General features: G+C 48.7%; 1 protein-coding gene and 1 long non-coding RNA gene across 2 annotated transcripts; one reads left to right on the top strand and one right to left on the bottom strand.

Moving 5' to 3' along the window:
• Positions 1-2252: 2252 nt before the first annotated feature.
• On the bottom strand, positions 2253-14970 carry RSL1D1 (ribosomal L1 domain containing 1). Its single transcript, XM_026520309.4, has 9 exons — positions 14787-14970; positions 13913-14052; positions 11904-12042; positions 10853-11001; positions 10662-10763; positions 7912-8005; positions 7702-7827; positions 5338-5637; positions 2253-2880 (listed from the first exon to the last, which is right to left on the bottom strand). The coding sequence occupies exons 1-9, from the start codon at positions 14883-14885 to the stop codon at positions 2554-2556; spliced, it is 1476 nt and encodes a 491-aa protein (XP_026376094.1). The 5' UTR covers positions 14886-14970; the 3' UTR covers positions 2253-2553.
• Positions 14971-15027: 57 nt separating this feature from the next.
• LOC113270788 (uncharacterized) lies at positions 15028-19047 on the top strand. The gene is made up of 3 exons (XR_003321953.4): positions 15028-15353; positions 16144-16233; positions 17165-19047. It is a non-coding gene; the product is annotated as an uncharacterized LOC113270788 (long non-coding RNA).
• Positions 19048-21011: the final 1964 nt, after the last annotated feature.

Consider the following 21011-nt stretch of genomic DNA (forward strand, 5'->3'; position numbering starts at 1 on the left):
CCACATCGGGCTCCCTGCTCAGCGGGGAGTCTGCTTGTCCCTCTCCTGCTCCCCACTGCCAGTGCTCTGGCTCTAATAAATGAATAAAATCTTTAAAAATAATAAAAAATAAAACCATCTAAATAGTTGCCATTTACTCTCCAAGCCCATCATCCTGAAATAATCACTGTAACTCAAATTTTATTTGTGGTCCATCATCACATGAGTTAAATCCTTTAAAACCCAAGGATTGATGAGGGCCTCTGATGGTTCATGAAGTCCCATGGGGAATCTCCATGCTGTGCTTATTAACACAGGGAAAACAGTAGCACTTTTTTTTTTAACAGTCTCCATGCCAGTGTAGAGCCCAATGTGGGGCTTGAACTCACGACCTTGAGCTCAAGACCTGAACTAAGATCAAGAGTCAGACACTTAACCGACTTAAGCCACTTGCTTAAAAAACAGTAGCAATTTAAGGAGAAAGAAATGTAGGTACTGCAGAGCCTTCAAATATTTAATAAAATTGCCAAAGACTTCTTTGCTATTTAAACCCTTACACACTGCGGTCAGGCTTCTGGCTCATGGGATCTAGCCCCAGGTCAGGCTCCATACTCAGTGTGGAATCTGCTTGAAATTCTCTCTCCTCCTCCCTCTGCCCCTCCCACAACTCACACTCCCTCTAAAAAATACATCATAAAAAAACCCAAAAACAAAACATCAGCCATGTACTCACCTCTTAAAGCCCAAGAGCGGGACTCACTGTAGATTTCCCGTGCTCCTCTCGGCCCCTGGGGAGCCCACTGACGGCTCGCAGCCTTGTCACTCAGCTGGGATCACGCCTGAGCCTTAGAAACCTACCAGCCTGGGGCGCCTGGGTGGCACGGTCATTAAGCGTCTGCCTTCAGCTCAGGGCGTGATCCCGGCGTTCTGGGATCGAGCCCCGCATCAGGCTCCTTGGCTGGGAGCCTGCTTCTTCATCTCCCACTCCCCCTGCTTGTGTTCCCTCTCTCACTGGTGATCTCTCTCTCTGTCAAATAAATAAATAAAATCTTTAAAAAAAAAAAAGAAAAAAAAAAAAGAAACCTACCAGCTTGACTTGTGCCTTTTCCTTGCAATTCCGAATTTTCACCATTCCCCAACTGTGGCTTTCCCTGGTCAAAAAAAACGAGCATCCTGCTTAGGAAGCTGAAGTCAACCTGCCTTTCCAACGTGGAGAATTTACGAGTGGAACGCGATGCACAAAGAACAGGAAGGTGAACGACTGCCTCACATTCAATCAGGACCAAGCCGCAGACCAAAGATCACTCGCTGTTGCAAAATCTTCATTTGGCTAGAGGTTGGGATTAAAAAACCGTTAAGGCTATCCCCCCCGAAATTACGTCCCGTAGAGAGACCAGCATGCTCGTGTAGGGGAATTTGCCTCTGCAGAACAGCACTGAGATCTCCATCTAGGAACACGTGAAGCCAGGCTGGCCGCGTCCCCACAGCCCCTCGTTTCTGTGGGAAACAAATCGGTTACGCGCACCCTCGACATTGAACGCATACTCGAAAGCCTACGAGGCCACCGGAATTAGAAAAATTTTGTATTTGAGAGGCTTTCGTGATTTAAAAAGTTGACGTTACCATCTAATCTGTGGTACTAAAGAGCAAAAGCTTTTGCTGACTTGAAGGAGGATCACCTGAACCTTGACTTGTTTCTGAACCACGTGCTCTTGGAAAGCGTGCTTCACTGTGCATCGGGACAGGATGCCATCGCTTACCGCCGCGGATGTGAACCCCATTCAAATCCAGGGAGAGGCTGAGTACCCCGAGAGTCATTTACTGCTTCGGAATCTATCTGACCGTCATCCAAAGTGTGCAGTCCACCGGTGAGTAAGTCCATGCAGCCTGTGGAGGGGTCTGGAGGAAGACGGGCATGGACTTCTTGCCTCTAGGGGGCAGCACGCAACTCAGGGCCCCCGGAAACGGCTTCCTGGTAACGAACCTCACCGAATGCACGCTAACTCAGTGACCCACAGCTGTGGCGGACTACCACCGAAATCAATTATTCTGACCCAAGGGCCCTTTCCAAAACCCACCAAGACTTTCTCCTAAGTTCCACAGCCGAATGTCCGGCAGCGAGCCCATCCCGGGCCTGCGGACAGGCTCTGGGAGGGTTTGCGCAAACTAGCGTAATGGGGCCAGGTGAGCGAAGGTGGGAAGCAGACAGGGAAGAGGACCACATCGTAGGAATTCAAGTAAAGCCAACGGGACAGGGAAGACCGACAGTCTGCTCAGGAGCCAATGGTGCGCTTTAATGATAAACCGCCACAGAGAAGCACAGACAAGCACTGTATTCCCCCCGTCCTATTAGCAAATGCACAGAAGAGCAACTTAAAAAATGATTTACTTCAAAACTACTGGTTCTCACACGCACGAACATACGTCAGAATTACTTGAGTAGGTTTTAAAAAATACTTAAGTCTGGGCCTCACTCCCGGAGAAGACTGCATGGCATGGGGCTCGGGACCCTGGTGTTTTTAAAAAGCTCTTCGGGGAGTGTGGATGCTTCCTTCTGCTTGAGTCTCTTGATTTTTAGGTCGACTGGGGTACTTTGGGCTTCTTGGGCCACTGTTTGGGGGTGCGGGCAGCTTTTTTTGCAGATTTACTAGCAGTAGTGAAGAACTTGGCCCCTGGCTTTTTGGTCATCTGTCTTGGGTCTTTTTTCCCCAGTGAAGAGTTTTTTCCTTTCTCTGCATCGTCTTTGATTCTTGGCTTCTTCCCCAGGCCACTGCCTGGGGTCTTGGGCTCTGCAGCCTTCGGGGTCTCCAAACCTGGAAAGGCCTTTCTCTTCTTCCCACGGGGTGTTTTGGGAGCAGGACTCTTTTTTGGAGACTTCTTTCCTGTGGCGTGTTTTTGCACCTAAGGAAAAGCAGAGAGTTAAGTCCAAGGGAGGACAAACCCTAACGATGTCACTCCGAGAGCTGTCATCTTTATCATGTCACCCCCAGAACAGACACCCCAATATGATGAAGTGAGGGATAGCTTTGCCTTCTGCCTCGAAGGCATTTGGAAAGGCAACTGTTTTCTTTTTTTTTTTTTTTTAAGATTTTATTTATTTATTTGACAGAGATAGAGACAGCGAGAGAGGGAACACAAGCAGGGGGAGTGGGAGAAGCAGGCTCATAGCGGAGGAGCCTGATGTGGGACTCGATCCCAGAACGCTGGGATCACGCCCTGAGCTGAAGGCAGACGCCCAACCGCTGTGCCACCCAGGCGCCCCAAGGCAACTGTTTTCTGTTACTAAAGACTGTAGCAAGGACCCTGGTGCTGCTCTTCTGGGTCCAACCAACACAGAACCATCTCTACCTTTGCTAGGGATGCCAGGAAGCGCTCACTGGGAGCACCACAGGGAGCCCTGTGCCCCAAACCCGACTCTTCTCCATCTTCCGCTGTAAATTCCTTGCCTGTGGGTGAGGACAGGAGGTCCTGAAAGGCTCTTGGAGGGGAGGGTGTTGGAGACCGGGAGGCCGGGATTGTGCAGCAGCCCGGACGACAGCTGCTGGACAGCACTCTAGTGACAGACACTTCCCATATGGGAGATTAGAGGGACAAAAACAGCCAGCAAAGCAAAACTTTGCTTTTCAGTAAATATAAAGCGACAGGATTGTTACAGGAAATTTGGAAAACATAAATAAAAGAAACAAAATTCTCTAGTAAGTTTACCACACAGTATTAACTACCTATTACTCACTACCTTTCCCCCCCAAGCGCGCATGTATTTAAAAGCCAAACGCTGGGGCGCCTGGGTAGCGCAGTCGTTAAGCGTCTGCCTTTGGCTCAGGGCGTGATCCTGGAGTACTGGGATCGAGTCCCACACTGGGCTCCTCCGCTGGGAGCCTGCTTCTTCCTCTCCCACTCCCCTGCTGTGTTCCCTCTCTCGCTGGCTGTCTCTCTGTCACATAAATAAATAAAATCTTGAAAATAAAATAAAATAAAATAAAAGCCAAACGCTGGGACATCTGGTTGGCTCAGTCAGTTGAGCGTCTGCCTTCGGCTCAGGTTATGATCTTAGGGTCCTGGGATCAAGCCTCCCATTGGGCTCCCTGCTCAGCACAGAGTCTGCTGCTCCCTCTGTGCCCACCCTTCGCCCATGCTCTCTCTCTCATATTAAAAAAAAAAATCTTAAAAATAAATGAATGAGTGAATGAATGAATGAATGTGAGCCAACTGTTATGCCCTTTCCCCAGTAACTTCATTAGTACTCCCAAGAGCACTGTATTTCCTTACTGAACACCACTTCGAATTATTCATAAAAACTACCGCGAGGGTACATGACGTGTCCTCCCCTGTGCCTCTATGGTGAACGACAATGAAACTCTTCTATGTCACCATCCTGGTCCTCTTTCCTAGCTGGGTTCAAAGGGCACGAACGCTTCTACGGCTCTAGCTTCACACCACCCAGTCGGCTATGCTTTTCTAGCCTCCACCACATGACACCCCGTCCCGCGCTAACCAACACAGTGTGCTTTCTGTAAAAACACCTACGACGCTTCCAGGTGAGACACTGACACTTTGCGTTAACTTCAACTAGACTTAAACACTCAGTAGCACTTGGGGGCACCTTTACGAGGAATACTTTTGCCAGAACATGAAAATTGCAACACCCTGATGATTCTAAGGATTGCTGCTATCGGACAAAACACCAAATCGGTCAAGGGCAGGGCTAGCCCTGGGGCTGTCACTCCCACGTGCTGAGGCCATGCTGGTTGCTGTCACAGTGAGGACAGCCTTGCCGGCTCTTAGTCCCCCCTTTCCTGCCCCGTCATGTTCAAGAGGCCTTCTCCTGGCAGCTGGATAGACACTGAGAACGAGGAAACACTGTACCAAGGAACCAGAAAGTTAAGAAACTCCATTCCTTTAAACGATCCTGCGAAACCCATGCAGTCAGATTTCAGGAGCCAACAGAGGTGGGGTGTTGGAGAGGTTTCGGGACCCAGCACCCAAGCCCGCCCTGGCCCTGCGCAGTTTTTTTTTTTTTTTTTTTAAGATTTTATTTATTTATGTGACAGAGAGACAGCCAGCGAGAGAGGGAACACAGCAGGGGAGTGGGAGAGGCAGAAGCAGGCTCCCAGCGGAGGAGCCCGATGTGGGACTCGATCCAGGAGTGCCGGGATCACGCCCTGAGCCGAAGGCAGACGTTTAACGACTTCGCCACCCAGGCGCCCCCCCCCACTGCGCAGTTTTCTAAGGCTAATGATGTGGGGATCCAGGACTCACCGTCAGCAACAGAACCACTGCCCACATTTCTGCCCCGGCCTGCTGTTTAAAACCACAGGCAGTGTTTCCAACAATTCTAATGAGTATCAATGAAAATACCTCTGTGCCTCCTTTAGCGGGCGTGTTCCCTATCGGTACCAGCAGAGGGATCTCGTCTTCCGAATCGTCCTGCACCTTAGACCGAGCTTTTCCTTTACTGCCCTCCTTCTTCTCTCGCGCTCCCGGCTCCTCCTTCCAGGGCACAGGGCTGGGCGCCGCTGCACCGGTAGTTTTGGGGTCTGCATCCTCCTTCTTCGGGGCTGACGGAGCCTTTCCAGCCTGTTTCACAAGCCTTTTGTTTTTCTTCTTCTCTTTTCGTTTTTCACGATACTCTTTTTGTTTTTGTTTCTTCTTTGCTTCCTACAAAAAAAAAAAACCACACACACACACACACACACAAAACCCCAAGCCTAATTTTAGTAAGAGATACACTTGTTGGCAAAGAAATGGCATAGATTCAGGACTTGCAGCTCTGATTCACCCTAAGCTTCTGTAAAGTGCCTCGATCTGAACCAACTCCGAGCAAACCAACGCCACTACCAGAACGTGAGCGTCAACTCCGGTTTGGTTTTAACTCAGCCGAAGATGCCCACTCTGTGAATTACACGTCGGGACTCAGAACCCGGCTGCAGCCAGAAATCCCGTGAGAGTGGATCTCGCTTATGGGGGACTGAAGAATTATCCGAAATTGTGGAGTACGATGATGTCGTCTCAATAAAACAGTTCCAAAAAACCCCCACAACTGATCATTTTTCCCCTACTTCAGGGTTGGGGGTGTAACTGAAAACAGTGAAACACTTCGTCAGCGAGAAGTCCATTATCCTAACCACAGAGCCCTGTTCAGTAACATCCATAACCGGGTCCGATTCCATTTTAACCAGCAACACGTTCACCAAGTCCTCAAATGACTCTGCTGACAAATGGCAAAAGATGCGGATTTCTTGCTTCTGATAACAGCAGTCTGTTATTTTGGGTCATCTTCCCAATGAAAATAAGTTAAAAAGTGGGGTAAAATATATTAAAAAAAAAATTTTTCCCCCTAAAGACATCAAGGAACCAACTACCTGCAAGATATTAAAAACAAGGACCCAGTGGGTAAGTGAGCCCAGAAGCAAATTCTGCCAAGACTACGTGCCGGTCCCTAGTTTTTATTTTAACCGCGGGCGCGGATGGATGGAGAGAAATCCAACCCCAGTGTCCGCACCGGGCAGGGAGTCTAAGAGGAGCCCCCCACAATAAGGTGGGAGGCCAGGGAGTCACTCTCGGGGTAAAGATGAACAGGAAGCAGAGCTGTGCAGAGTCAGCATGGTTTGCTCCGAATCATTCAGGGAATCTCCAGCCTCGGATGTGCTTTCAGGAGCCCCAGGGCCCCGAGGTACGCAACAGAACCAAATGGAAATCTTCTAGAGAAAGATCTTTACCTTACACGGCAAACTATTTCTACAAATCATTTTCCCCATGCGACGACCACAACACGGAGACAACCAGGTCCACAAGGAGCCAGGAGGGACACAGAACCGGCTGTGACATGAGCTCAGTGCTACACGAGTGATTAGATGATAGAACGGTAATGCTTAACGTGGTCCAGGAATCGTGGGGAACTGGAGGACCATTTGTAGGTAGGTAATAAGAAAGTAAAAGAAGCAAAGCCAATTCGAAAAAGAAGAAAACACACAACTTCTAGAAGTACAAAAAAAAAAGAAAAGATCCAAATTAAAAACCCACTGAACGCAATTAACACGGCTAAAGACTTTGTTTGCAAACTAGGAGGCTGATCTAACAAACAGCAAAAAACCGGAATTCTCTCTCGTGCTGGCTTTTTTTTTTTTTTGCAACAGTACCAATAGCAATGAAAACCTACAAACCCAAACTGAGAGCTTATCCGTTAGCCTAACACAACTGCAAATTTTGCCCATAAAAAAGTTCTTAATAACTAGAATTTGGGGGCGCCTGGATGGCTCAGTTGGTTAAGCGTCTGCCTTTGGCTCAGGTCATGATTCCAGGGTCTTGGGATCGAGTCCCGCACCGGGCTCCTTGCTCAACAGGGAGCCTGCTTTTCCCTCTACCTACTGCTCCTCCTGCTGGTGCTCTCTCCCCCTCTCTCCCTCCCTCTCTGACAAATAAAAAATAAAATCTTAAAACTAGATTTTGGTTTTCTTTTAGCTCCTCTTGCCACTACACAGGACCCCGCTGAGCTTCCTTGGGCCACTTAACTAAAGTATCAATAAACCCAAGATATTTGTACCTCGATATGCTTTATTCACACCACTGCTAACGGACCTCATCTGTAAAGTGGGATCGACGTATGCAAAAGCAGGGCCACTGGCGACCACTGAAGGGCAGGCAGGAAGGGCATCTGCTCCTCTCCCTCTGCCGTGCTTACGCCTGTGACTAAGCCTACCCGGTATTTACAACTCTACTCACCTTTTTCTTTTGACTGGGGGTGCATATTCCCTTGGCTTCATCCTGACAGCTGACAAACGAGGAAAAGATGGGCAGGGAAGCGGACCTCTCGGTTTTCACATACAAGAGTTTCACGCTCTCCCACTTCTGCAACAGACAAGAACGGTATTATGTGTCCGGGGTCCGTTTCTTCTTAACGAACAATCAACAGATGCACCTGTGAGACCGCACCTCTGGCAACTTTTGGGAAAGCCTCTTCGTCACGGTGGTGATGTTATCAACGATGTGTTCAACCTCCATTCCGGTGTGGCCAACGCGGATAGTACTGAAATTTAATACAATATCAGACACAAAGATTAAAAAAAAAAATCAGTGCTTCACAAGAAGCACAGGAGGGTATGTGAGAAACATAAATACATGATCCTTAAAAAAAAAAGCTTAAGGTAGAAACCCTAAAATTTTTAGGGTGTCACTATTTGATTTTGCAGTTGTTTTACACAACTGATTTATTTAAATTCAATTAGCACAGAGTTATCATTAGTTTTGGAGGTAGAGGTCAGTGATTGATCGGTCTTATAAAACACCCGGGCTGGTTACATCACGTGCCCTCATTCATGTCCGTCACCCAGTTACCTCATTCCCCCACCCCCCTCCCCGCCGGCAGCCCAGTTTGTTTCCTATGATTAAGAGTCTCTTATGGTTTGTCTCCCTCTCTGATTTCGTTTTATTTTTCCCTCCCTTCCCCTATGATCCTCTGTTTTGTTTCTTAAATTCCACATGAGTGAGATCATATGATAATTGTCTTTCTCTGATTAACTTATTTCACTTAGTTTCAACTTATTTTATCTTATTTTTATTTTTTTGAAGATTTTATTTATTTGTCAGAGAGAGAGCATGCAAGCCAGGATGAGCAGGCCGGAGGCGCAGAGGCAGAGGGAGAAGCAGGCTCCCCACTGAGCAGGGAGCCTGATGTGGGACTTGAACCCAGGACCCTGGGATCATGACCTGAGCTGAAGGCAGATGCTTAACCGACTGAGCCACCCAGGCATCCCAGTTTCAATATATCTTAAAGGGAGATTATTATCTTTCCTATTCTAGAAATGGCCTGCTCCTGAAATACGTCATGCTGTGAAGTGGTGATGGAGGGGCTGCACTTAACCCTGTGAGGCCTATCGGTCAGTGGGCAGGGCCAGAGGAAGTTCTACCTTCATTCTAGAAAACACAGGTCACAGAGTCGGCCCTCAAGCTTTCCTGAGGAGGGGCTGTTCCGGTAGGAAAGACCCTTAGGAGGGATGTTTCTGTCTTTACTGTACCCCTGCCCTGACCCAGCTGTCATCCTCTAAGACAAACGTTCTCGTCCCTTGTGTTAACAGTGTCTTCCAGCCAAGGGCACGACCATCCCTCCAGCTGAAGCAGGGTGCAGGCAGAAGCCAAGTAGAGAGTTCCTCTATTGCTCAGCCACGGGGTCCCCTGCTCCTGCCAGCCCCCATCCTCCCCACCGTGGGAGCCGGAAGGCAGGCTCATGGTCTGCTGGGCATCACAGAATGAGGATGAGAAGGGGCTAGTGCTGTCACCTCCCCCAGCCGAAGCCAGAGCTCTGCCTGCTGTGTGCTCACTGCCATCTGTATGCACACCCCTGGTGTCCCAGATGCAAAGATGACAAGGAGTGAGGGAGAGAGAGGAGGGGGACGGGATGGGAGAGAGGGAAAGAAAAAGAATGAGGGACAGCGGGAGGAAGGTGGGTGTGAAAGGAGAGCAAAGAATGGTTCAGGTGTCTATGCTGTCCACTAGCTGCCCACAACTCTCCCAAAGGAAAAGGGGAGACCCCCCCCCCCCAGCTGCTCATCGATCCCAGGCCCCCAGGCCTCTGACCTGCTAGCGAACCACTTCCCATGAGCCACGACTTTGATATCCGCCTACAACCAGAGTCGGGCCCGGGCCTGACCACCAACTCTTCTCAGCTGCTTCATTACACCCAGTTAAGGGACCGCCCACCCGCACACAGAGGACAACCCCAGAACCGCCCTGGGGAGCAGAGTCTAGCCATCCTGGCAGTCCCTGGGTACACAGAGGCTCCTGGGGTATCTTCAGGAGGGGCCGCTGGCCATCCCCATACCACAGATGCCCCAGGCAGGAGGTTATGTTTCGAAATGATTCTGAGTATGTTTAACAGCCCCCTCCTCCTGCTCAACTTCCAAGCACTCAAATTTAACCGGCCCCTCGGCCTAATAAAAAGGTGGAGCCACATGCCCTGTCCACCCGGGGAGCCATCACCGCCCCGCAAGGTCTCTCCTGTTCTCTGGGGCTGGGTGTGGGAGTTCCACGCAGCTCGGCATCCTGCATCAGAAGTCAGTGTGACCACAGAGACAGCAGACAGCATGGTAAGACAGGACGGATAATGAATTCACTGAACAAGAAGCTAAGCCAAGACTGAGGGGATCTTCCCTGTAGTGGGCAACACAGAAGCCCAGAACCGCTGACGTTCCCTAAGCATTAGTCTTGTCCTCCATGTTTTCCGAAACACCTAAAGGTGCCCTAGCCAATACGGTAAATACTAGCCATATATAGACCACTTCCATCACTGTGGAAAGTTCTATGGGACGGCACTTTTCTAGAGAATGAGATACTTCTTAAGGATGGACGTTAGTTTTAAAAGAAGGATCCGGGGCGCCTGGGTGGCACAGCGGTTAAGCGTCTGCCTTCGGCTCAGGGAGTGATCCCAGCGTTCTGGGATCGAGCCCCACATCAGGCTCCTCCGCTATGAGCCTGCTTCTTCCTCTCCGACTCCCCCTGCTTGTGTTCCCTCTCTCGCTGGCTGTCTCTATCTCTGTCGAATAAATAAATAAAATCTTTAAAAAAAATAAATAAAAAATAAAAAAAATAAAAGAAGGATCTGGTTTCATTAACACGACCTTGTTAAAAAATTACTATCAAATGAATATAAGACTAGACACAGGCACACGTTGATACCCTTGACTTACCTGCAGGAACCACTTTTAGAGATGTTGATGACCGTTCCACCTATGCATTCATTGATCTCGCTGGATAAATTCTTGGCCAGAAGGTTTACAGGTACCGGAACTCTGTAAGAACACGCAGGGGCTTGCAGCAGAATGTATATACATCCACGAACTTCGCACTGCTCAAACCCAGTTACTGCCAAGAAACTTACTTCTTCCTGTGATAGAAATGTCTCCCCAGGTGGGATGGCAGGAGACGCCTGATTCTCGCGTCAGTAAGGAAGAAGTCAAAACTGCCCAGGAGGCGGAGTTTGGCTTCATAGGCTTTATACTCCTTTTTTAAAGTTCGGAGGGGGATAATCTAGGAAACACAAGAAGAGGAAAAACACAAAAAGTTAAGAATAGGAACAAAAAGAAGAAATAATACTCAAGCAGTAACTTGCGTCTGGATCTTAAAATGTCCCAGAGCCACAGTTTAGTGAGCACGTGGAGAGTGCCGAGCATGGCCAGGCACTGGGCTAACCGCTGGGGACACAGAGACAGATGTGCTGGGATGCCACATAAAGAAAGGACACCAACAACTACAAACCACTACGGGAAGTGCCAAGTCACAAGCAAACCCGGGAATGTTCTGGAAGTGCCAATGTGACCTAATGGAGCAATCCTGTATAAACTAGTCAAGATATAAAAGTTACTGATGGGGCTCCCGGGTGGCAGTTGGCTAGGTGTCGGCCTTCCGCTCAGGTCATGATCCCAGGATCCTGGGACCGAGTCCCGCATTGGGCTCCCTGCTCAGTGGGGAGCCTGCTTCTCTCCTTCTGCCTCTCCCCTGGCTTGTGTGCTCTCTCTCTCAAGTAAATAAATAAAATCTTAAAAAAAAAAAAAAAGACTGACGTATACATTAGCTGTGAGGTCAAGAAACCTTAACAGCTCATCCATCATGGAGAAGATGGAACACGTCCTACTAAGCCAACGAAAATTAGAAAGAAAAAATTAAATTAAAAATTAAATTTCTAGTGGCGCCTGGTTGGCTCAGTCGGTGAAGCATGTGACTCTTGATCTCAGGGTCGTGGGTTCAAGCCCCACATTGGGTGGAGAGATTATTTAAAAATAACATTTTTAAAATGAATGAATGAATAAATAAAAATCAAATCTCTAGGAAAGAAATACTAGGTTACTAGGAAGTACAGGAATGTATTACTTATCACTTCAAAGACCAAATCAGATCTTTTAATTATCCTGAAAATATTAACCACTCCTGACCTGAGAAATGGTTTTAACTCCATGCTTGTTCAAAAGCTTCTTGTAAAACCGTTCTGTCTTTTCAGGAGTTAAATTGGGTTCATCCTTGGTAAGTAAACAAATATCTGTTAAATCTGATCGAATACCATGAGGCAAGGACCTGCAAAACAAAGAGATGCCATAGAGGAGGAAAGCATTATAATAGACAAAGTGTATGTTTCTATTCCACGGAATACACAATACAGTCATTTCAACAAACTTCATTCATACTATTTAAGCAAATACTCTACCAAGAACATTAAAAAATAAACCTAGTTTTCAATGGTATGAAGAAGAGATTTAAGATTCAAGTAACTCATCACAAATACCCAGAGTCCAAAATATCAATTAGGGGCACCTACGTGGCTCAGTCAGTTAAGCGTCCGATTCCTGCTTCTGGCTCAGGTTAGGGTCTCAGCGTTCTGAGATCGAGCTCTGCACTGGGCTCCACCCTGTGTGTGGAGCCTGCTTAAGATTCTCTCTCTCCCTTTGCTTCCCCCCCCCCCGGGAATAAACAAAGTATCAGTTACTACGTGGGCTATAACTAGAGTTAAAACCTAATCAAAGTCACCCAAAGTAGTCCATGTGAGGTCATTATTATTTTATATGTCGTTAAATATGCACATGTACTATAACGTGCTAGAATAATCAGGTTTCATCAGGACAGTGCTGGTTCAGAACTTTACCTTGCAGAAAACTCTGGGATCCATAAACAACGTTAACTCCTTAAGAGCTGAACAGAAAACAGGGAGCAGACCAACAGGGACCAGCAAACATGTGTTATTACAGTTGAGTCTTAAATCTTAAGAAAAAGGTTTCACTCATTTCCTAGGCCTATGTGTTCTGAGGAAACCCTTCCTTGGTCTAAGAGGCGAACACGCATGACTTGCCAAATACGATGAGAAGTGATACGGAGCCGGGAAGTCGCACGAATCATCGCGAGGTCAGGAGTGGGGAAAACATCCTAGGGAAAGTGACAGGGCTTTCCAGAAAGGAGAAACTGCCTGAGCAGAGGTGTGCAATAAAGAATGTGTATGGGATATGGAACACAGTACTAAGGAAACTGGCTGGGGCAGGTTTGGAATCATCAGTTAATAGAAAATCTGAGGATCCAAGAGTCTTTCCAATTTCTAATCATTCTCCAGCGTCCCTACTCAGAGAAAAGAAAAGAAACCATCTATCCAATATACCTTCTTCAGCACACCTGGCCTTTTTTTTTTTTTTTTTTTTTGACACTCAGGAAATGAAAGACTCCACAGAGGCAGGGGAGCCAGATAGAAAACAGCACAAGTTAAATTTTAATCTTTGTATTATATTTTGGGGTGCCTGGGTGGCACAGTCAGTTAAGCATCTGACCCTTGGTTTCGGCCCAGATCATGATCTCTGGGTTGTGGGACGGAGCCCCACACATCAGGCTCTGCTGCTCCAGCCCGGAGTCCGCTTACAATTCTCTCTCTCCCTCTGCCCATCCCACTCCTGCTCGCTCTCTTCCTCTTTAAAAGAGATAAATAAATCTTAAAGAAAAGAAAATAACTTGAATTTTTATTTGCTAAGTCTCGCAACTCTGCAGAGAAGGCATCTCTGACCTCAGAGTCCCATAGCGGTAAGAATGTGTGCTCACCAGGGGTCTGTTTTCCAGAAGGAGCTCTCTGCCAAGTTTTTAATCATCTTTACACAAAGGAGTGACGCCAGGACCTCAGGACTTAGCTTGGAACTAGCATGATACGGAAAGATAACAGAATCTATACAAATACAAAGCAGTCTAATTTATTCTAAAAACCACGTTTCAGACTCAGTAGTACTGCTTAGGTTAACTGTCCACCAGCCCCAAAAAACTGGTGAAATTTTTAGGAAAGTTAAGCATGTTGGAATTCTTGTTTTTTTTTTTTTTTTGCACAATTACATATTTCAACTCATATTTTGAGTTTGCAAAGTTTCCACTAGAAATGACGGAACAGATAACAAGGGCAAAGGAGAAAATCAGAACTTACACTCTGACCCTCAGTTCTTTACTTGGAATCTTCCACAATACCACCATTAAGAAGAAATTTTCATTCTCATTCAGAAGCAATCCATTCGCGTTTTTCCTGGACTTGGAATGTGCCAACAGAGCTTCCACTGCCTTTCTAATCTGCAACGTGGAGATACACAAATAAACGAAATCTCAATCCAATTTAGCACTTGCCCCCACCTCCCCGCCTTTTTTTCCTCCTCAAATTCTATTCGAATAGGCAACCTCCACAACCGTCTGTATCGGGATCCTACAGTTTGGGACCAGACTCTATCAGAAACCACCTAAGTATCCGCTCAGCACGCGTCTACAGAAGCGAGCCTGTCCCACGTGAAGGCACCGCGCCAGGTGGGAACATGCTTCCCGGGCCCTGGATGATTAAGGCAGCAATCCCGGGAAAAGCGCAACACACCACAATCGGCATTCACTGAGCGTTTACTCTGTGCCAGGCCGCTGGCTACAGCGCTTGACGGGCCTTGCCTCCTCTGATCCCGGGGAGGAGCGGAAGCCAGCAGACGCCCTTTTAAACCCGAGGTCACTGAGGCTTGCAGAATTAAGCGACCTGCCCAAGTCAACCGGTAGGCAAGCAGAGCCAGGTGGAGCTCACCGCGGAACCCTAGGCTGCACCTGCAATCCACCTGGGGGGGGGGCAGGCCGCAGGGCTGGGGGGGGGGGCGGCAGGCGCCTCCCCGCGCGCAGGAAGGAGCGGGGAAGCTGAGCGCAGCGCGACCCAGCGACCGTCCCAAAACTCCTGGGGGCGCCTCCGGGGGCGCGGAGCCCGCACCGGCACCCCGCGCCTCACAAGCCCACGGCCACCCCGCTTCCGAGCCTCCCCGCCCCAAAAGGCCGCTCACCTGCCCTTTGTCCAGCTGCTCCACGGACGCCGGGGTCGCTGGAGCGGAGGCCGAGGCTGCGGTTGCGGACGAGGGTGGGGTGGAAGCCGAACCCTCCATTTCGCTCTCACCTCGTGCAGAGAGACGTATGCGCGGTACCCAGGGCTGCCTCCCCGTGCGCACGCGCGAGCTCAGGCCCGTCGCCGGAAGCGGGGTGGGGGGCGGAACCGAGCGCTCGCGTCACGTCCGGGAGCGTGGGGTCGACACCCAGGACGTCACTGCGGCGAGATTGTGGCGGCGCGAGTAAACTGAGCTGGCTGCCACGCCTGCGGTCCGAGTCTCACGGCTCGCAGGCCCGCACCCTGGCCTCCGAAGGGGTGGCGGCGGGCCGGCGCTGGTGGGTGGCAGGCCAGGCCTCATGCTCTCCTTCCGTGCCTCCGCCGCCGCTAGGCGCTCGCTCGATTCCGTCGGTGCAGACTGAGGGCCAGGAGCCGCCAGGCTGCTCCCGCGCCTCACGTCTCAGACAGGGGGGAGGTCAGCGCAGGTACCCCGAGGCGTGCAGGCTGGAATAACCCGCATCCGGAAAAGGTAGAGTTCTCTCCATCCCCGCGTCCCCCGAGGAGACCGCTGCTGCCCGTTGTCCTGCAGCGTTCCAGGGATGTGGCAGGCACGTTTAGGAAATACTCCTCCTTTTTCTTCTTTATGGATGCACGGTTTAACCTTAATTTTTTTTTTTTTTTTAGATTTTATTTACTTATTTGAGACAGAGCACAGCAGGGGGAGCAGTAGGCAGAGGGAGAGGGAGAGGGAGAAGCAGGCTCCCAAGCGGGGCTGATCCTAGGACGCTGGGATCATGACCTGAGCCAAAGGCAGACGCTTAACCAACTGAGCCACCCGGGAGTCCATTAATCATCTCTTCTTGGAAAGCAAATCGTAGTCTAGTATACCCGCTGTTCTGTATGTTGTCTTTTCCTCGAAATGCATATATCTTGGAGATGTCCAAGTCGGTACCTAGAGCTCTACCTCATCTTTAAAAACTGCCTTCTATCTGTAGATAAAGTTTATTTAGGAGCGTTTTGATGGACAAGCAAGATGATTCTAGTCTTTTTGCAACTAGCTGTGGACATTTTTGAGAGCTGAAAGAATAGGAGTAGGAAGGAGGCTTTCCATATCTGTCGTTTCCCAAAAATGCTCCTTCCATATCGCCAAGGCTGGAGCAAGGCGTGTTCTGTGGCTGGTCTCTGCTAGTGACTTTGTCTGTAATCAGCTTGTGGAAGAAATGTTCTTAAGTCTTCAGCACCTACTATCACTCGTCTGTTCTAGAATTTCGTGTCAGAGGGAATTCATTTCAGCCCAGTATTCTGATTTCTTGTGTTAGGCCTCATGTACCAACGTTTCTTCACGTGTCATTTGAATTCAAGTCTGAGAACCAGACTTCTGGACCAAAGGAAAGGCATGATGACTTCAGGTATGTGAGCACGGTGGTGGCTGCAAGTAGTAAGTGGCTGGAGCAGGGACATGCAGAGGAGAGGATGGGAGACGAGGCTACGATAGTAGGTTAGGGAATTAATTCATTCGCAGGCTGAAGATTGACATGTACCTTGGAGAAATCTATAGGTCTACAGTTTTTGAACTGGTGGTAGGGAAGAAGAGGAGGCAGCCCAAGTCATCACTAGGCTTTGGGAAAGTTCATAATCTGGCTGTGATATTTTGGTGATATAAAAAAATAGGACACACCCACAAATTCGTGGATATTTAAGTGATGGCACTTCATTCCCTTCCCCTTGAGTGTAACTTCTATCAGATACGACACAGCAGACTGGTTTCCACCGTGAGTATCTTTTCCCCCTGCATCTCTTCCTCCCTCCCTCCTTCCTTCTGTTCAAAGTGTTTGCGCTGGGTGAAGCCAGCTACCATGTCCTGAGGCTACTGAGCCACGGAGTGAGCACGGAAGTGGATCCTCAAGGAGTGGAACCTTGAGATGACCACAAACTCTTTTTTCGTTTTGTTTTTTTTTTAAGATTTTATTTATTTGAGAGAGAGAGAATGAGTTGGGGGGGCAGAGGGAGAGGGAGCAGCAGACCCCCTGCTGAGCAGGGAGCCAATGCAGGGCTTGATTCCAGGACCCTGAGATCATGACCTGAGCCTAAGGCAGTTGCTGAACTGAGTCACCCAGGCACCCCAACCACAAACTTTTGAGAGACCCTCTGCCAGAACCATCTAGCTATGCTGCCTCCTGACCCACAGAAACTGTGAGATACTAAGTGTTATTTTAAGCCACTAAATTTGGGGTAATTTGTTATGCATCATAGATAACTAATGGGAATTTGTAGACTTTCAGTCTTCAGGAGGACCTCACGCCTAGCAGGTCCCTCAGCAACTCATTATCTTCCCCACAGACCTGTGCATCCTGTTTTCTGTCTCAGTCGTTGACACCACCAGCCGCCTCGTTGTCCCAGCCAAAATACGGGAGTCATCCTTAACTCTTCTCCTCACACCCCACTCGTACCCAACAGCAAAGGCTTGTTTATTCCTTTTAAATGTCATTTTTCCTGGGGCGCCTGGGTGGTACAGCGGTTAAGCGTCTGCCTTCGGCTCAGGGCGTGATCCCGGCGTTGTGGGATCGAGCCCCGCATCAGGCTCCTCTGCTATGAGCCTGCTTCTTCCTCTCCCACTCCCCCTGATTGTGTTCCCTCTCTCGCTGGCTGTCTCTATCTCTGTCAAATAAATAAATAAAATCTTTAAAAAAAAATAAATAAATAAATGTCATTTTTCCTACCCAACACCTTGCAGTGCAGCCAGCATCCTGTTTTCCCCAGACTATCCTAACTCATCTTCTTGTCTCCAGTTGGGCATCATAGTCCGTTCTCTGCCCCCTTCAGCGATCTTCGTAATGTGCAAATCTGACCCTCTCAAAGCCGATCATGCTTGACCACCTTCATGGCATCACTGTCATTAGGAGAAGGTACAGATTCCTCCAGGGGCCTTACGTGCATCTTGAGGTGGCATCTGTTATCTGGTGTCCTATCTGGTTTAGTATTTGTCCTGAAAAAAAGTGTCTCCGTTTGAACAATACATTACACGGTCGTCCACATGTAGGCAGGCTTTATCCGGTGCCTCCCTTCTACGTCCCCAACTTCACACACTGCCCCTCACTACTTGTGATCCTGCTTTCAGCTCCGCACCCTCCACTCTGTCCTCATACCTTCCGACGCACCCTAACTTCTTCCTGGAACACTGCCACCTCTGCACCTGTGCCCCATAACTGGCTCTCCCCTGTTTGAAGATAAGCTCTGAGAGGGTGGGGGAGAGCCAGTTAATGGTAGGAAAATGATAAACAATTATGTCCTAGCACCTAGCACTTAATCCCATATGTGACATAATTAGTATTTCTTTAAAGAGTGGATAATGCATTGGAATGGCCTGAAACAGGGCTTAGGTGGAGGAGCACAGGGAGCTGGTGTGGTCTCATAGGTGCTGAAGCCTGATAGGGTGATAGCAGTGAGGACAAATAAGACTTGACCAAAGGGGCGCCTGGGGGGCTGAGTCAGTTGAGCATCTGACTGTTGAACTCAGCTCTGGTCATGATCTCAGGGCCGTGAGTTCAAGTCCCATGTTGTGCTGCAGGCTGGGGATGGAGCATACTAAAAAAAAGGGGGGGGGATTTGACCAAAAATTAGATAAACAAGGAGAGAAATTCATATTATTCCCAAATTCTGAATACTTGGGCACATGAGTGGTGGTGTTAATAGAACTTGGGAAGGCAAGAGGAGCAGATTTGGAAGAAAAAATAGATTTTTTTTTTCAGTATTTTGAGCTTGAAATTCCAGGGGTACATCCAGGATCTGGACCATGGAAGAGAAGGTTCTTGAAGGAAAGAAGGAAGTTGGGAAGTCATGGAGGGGACGGTTACAGCTGTGGACGGATGAGTGTGCAGGACAGAGGAAGAGCAGGGCTGTGCAGAGCCCCGCGGACGAAAAGAGCCACTGTCAGAGCCTGGGAAATAGTCCAGGATGTATAAGGAAACCAGGAGGGTGTTATGTTCCCTCTGGAGGGATGGAGATGCGTGGACGAGGTTACAGCACGTCAGTGCTGAGGAAGCTGAGAAGACACACTGAGTAAGGCTGTGCCGCTGGCCAGGTGGGTCACAGTGAGGTCACAGAAAGCCGTTTCAGTGGCAGGAAGATGAGCCATGTCACAGATGGAGGAAACGGAAAGTGGTATGTTGTCACCTTTACCCGAAGGGCAAATGAAATAAATGACAATGTTTTCGTGTCCCAGGGAATGTGGTAGAGTCCCAGTTCTTTCACCACAGAGGAAGTGTAATGACACTGCCTCATCTCTTGCAGCATTTATTGAATTACTTGTTAGCATTTTCGGTTTCCCCACAGATTGAACCTCCATGACCTCACGTGACTTTGGGTCCCCAGCACCCAGCGTGTGTGTGTGTGTGGGCCGCCCAGCCTGAGTTCACAGGGCGAGCTGAGGCCGGGGAGGCGGGATGTGAGGCCCACTGTGTGAGCGGCGTTGTCGGGTGCCATGTGGACGCGGATGGCTCACAGACTGAGAGGACAGCAGTAGTAAGAGTTCTTCTCTGGAGTCAGCGCCTCACCCTGCCCTGGTCAGACCTGCTCCTTCCGCCAGCACCGGGCTTACACACAGGGCTGTCCTGGCACACGGGGAACGGACCCTTGCTCCCAGTGTGGCTCTTCCTGGTCCACGGTCTTCATTCCCTCCTCCGGGAGCTGTCTTTGTGCGTAACATGTGCTCTTAAGACAGTGCCAGGCTTCCAGTCCTTTCCCTCCTCCCTCCCTCCCTTTTGTCCAGGAGTGCTGGTTCTGCAGAATCGTTAAGAGGATTCAATGAGATGACATCTGTCTGCGCAGCGCTCAGCACACACATAATAGCACAAGACTTGCCCTTAGCTGAAAATATTAAAATGAAATGGATTGGAGGTGAAATGTGCATCTTAGCTGCTGAGAGGGAAGGAGGCAGTGCACCTGCTTCCAGGCAGGGAGAACTGGCTGGTTGGTCAGGACATTGTTATTAGACTCGAGGAAACTTGGGAGGACGCTAGGGAACATGTTGCAAGCAGGAAAGCAGCGAAGTCGCCAGGGGCAGTTAAGGGGGTTACCGGCAGCTATAGGGCCGGGGGGGGGGCACCACAGGCACACTGGGTCACTCAGGCTTGTGTACATCAGCCCCTCCTTGGACACGACTTAGGAAGAAAACTTTGTAATCCAGTCAATGTCAGTCTAGAGGAATTCAGGCCAATCTGAAAAGTGATTTCTAGACTTCTACGAAACACATTACCGGTACCAGTGGTCTCTTAGCATCGAAGATCGGCGGCTGACAAGTTCTTGGAGGACTGTATTCTTTGAACCGACACCCGTATATAACTGCTGGATGTCGTGACAGTTCAGCACATCTTTACTCAAATTAAGAAGGTTTTCGATAGACACTGTCAAGTATCTTGCTAGGTCATCAGTAAAGGGTCAGTGAGAAAACTTTTAGAAGTTTTTCGTGAACATAATTTAATAAAATAAGTCACCTGAACAAGAAAAAAAAAAATAGGACTTGGTCCTGAGTTTTGAAGGAGTTGATCAGTAGAGGTACGAGTCCAGTTGAGTCGCCCTGGCAACACACAAGTCTGTGGGGACAGACTGGCTTGGAAACAGGCATGGCTCGTCAAAGGACACGCAGTGGAGAAAGCGTTCAGGACTGACAGATCAGAAGGGAGCTTGTGTCATTTTATCACCTTTTAGGAGGGCTAAATGATCTGTCTGGTAATAAAAGCAGATAAACAGAAAAGATGAAACTTTTCTGTCTGGTTTATTTATTTATTTGCATTTCTAATGATGATTCAAAGAAGGCTGTATTTGCAACCAAGATGACAGAATCCTAATTGGGAAACAAAACTAAATCTTCTTTCAAGGAGGGATAAAAAAAAAAAATCTGAGATACTCATAAAATACAATGTTACTTGGCGATAGAGAGTAAACTACTGATAAACACGACATGATTAATCTCAAAAACATGCTGCTTGAAAGAAGACAATTGGGTGCATAGTGATTCCATTTATGGGGAGTTCGAACCCAGGCAAAACGAACATACGACAGAACACTGGTCACCTTAACAGGAGGAAGGAAGGGCTTGGAAGGGGACAGAACAGAACTTTTTGGAGTGATGGAAATGTTCTCTATGTTGACGTGGTGTCTATATAATTGTATCCACTCAGCAAACTCA

The sequence above is a fragment of the Ursus arctos genome, unplaced genomic scaffold (genome assembly GCF_023065955.2).
Source record: "Ursus arctos isolate Adak ecotype North America unplaced genomic scaffold, UrsArc2.0 scaffold_2, whole genome shotgun sequence".
Lineage (NCBI taxonomy): Eukaryota > Metazoa > Chordata > Mammalia > Carnivora > Ursidae > Ursus > Ursus arctos.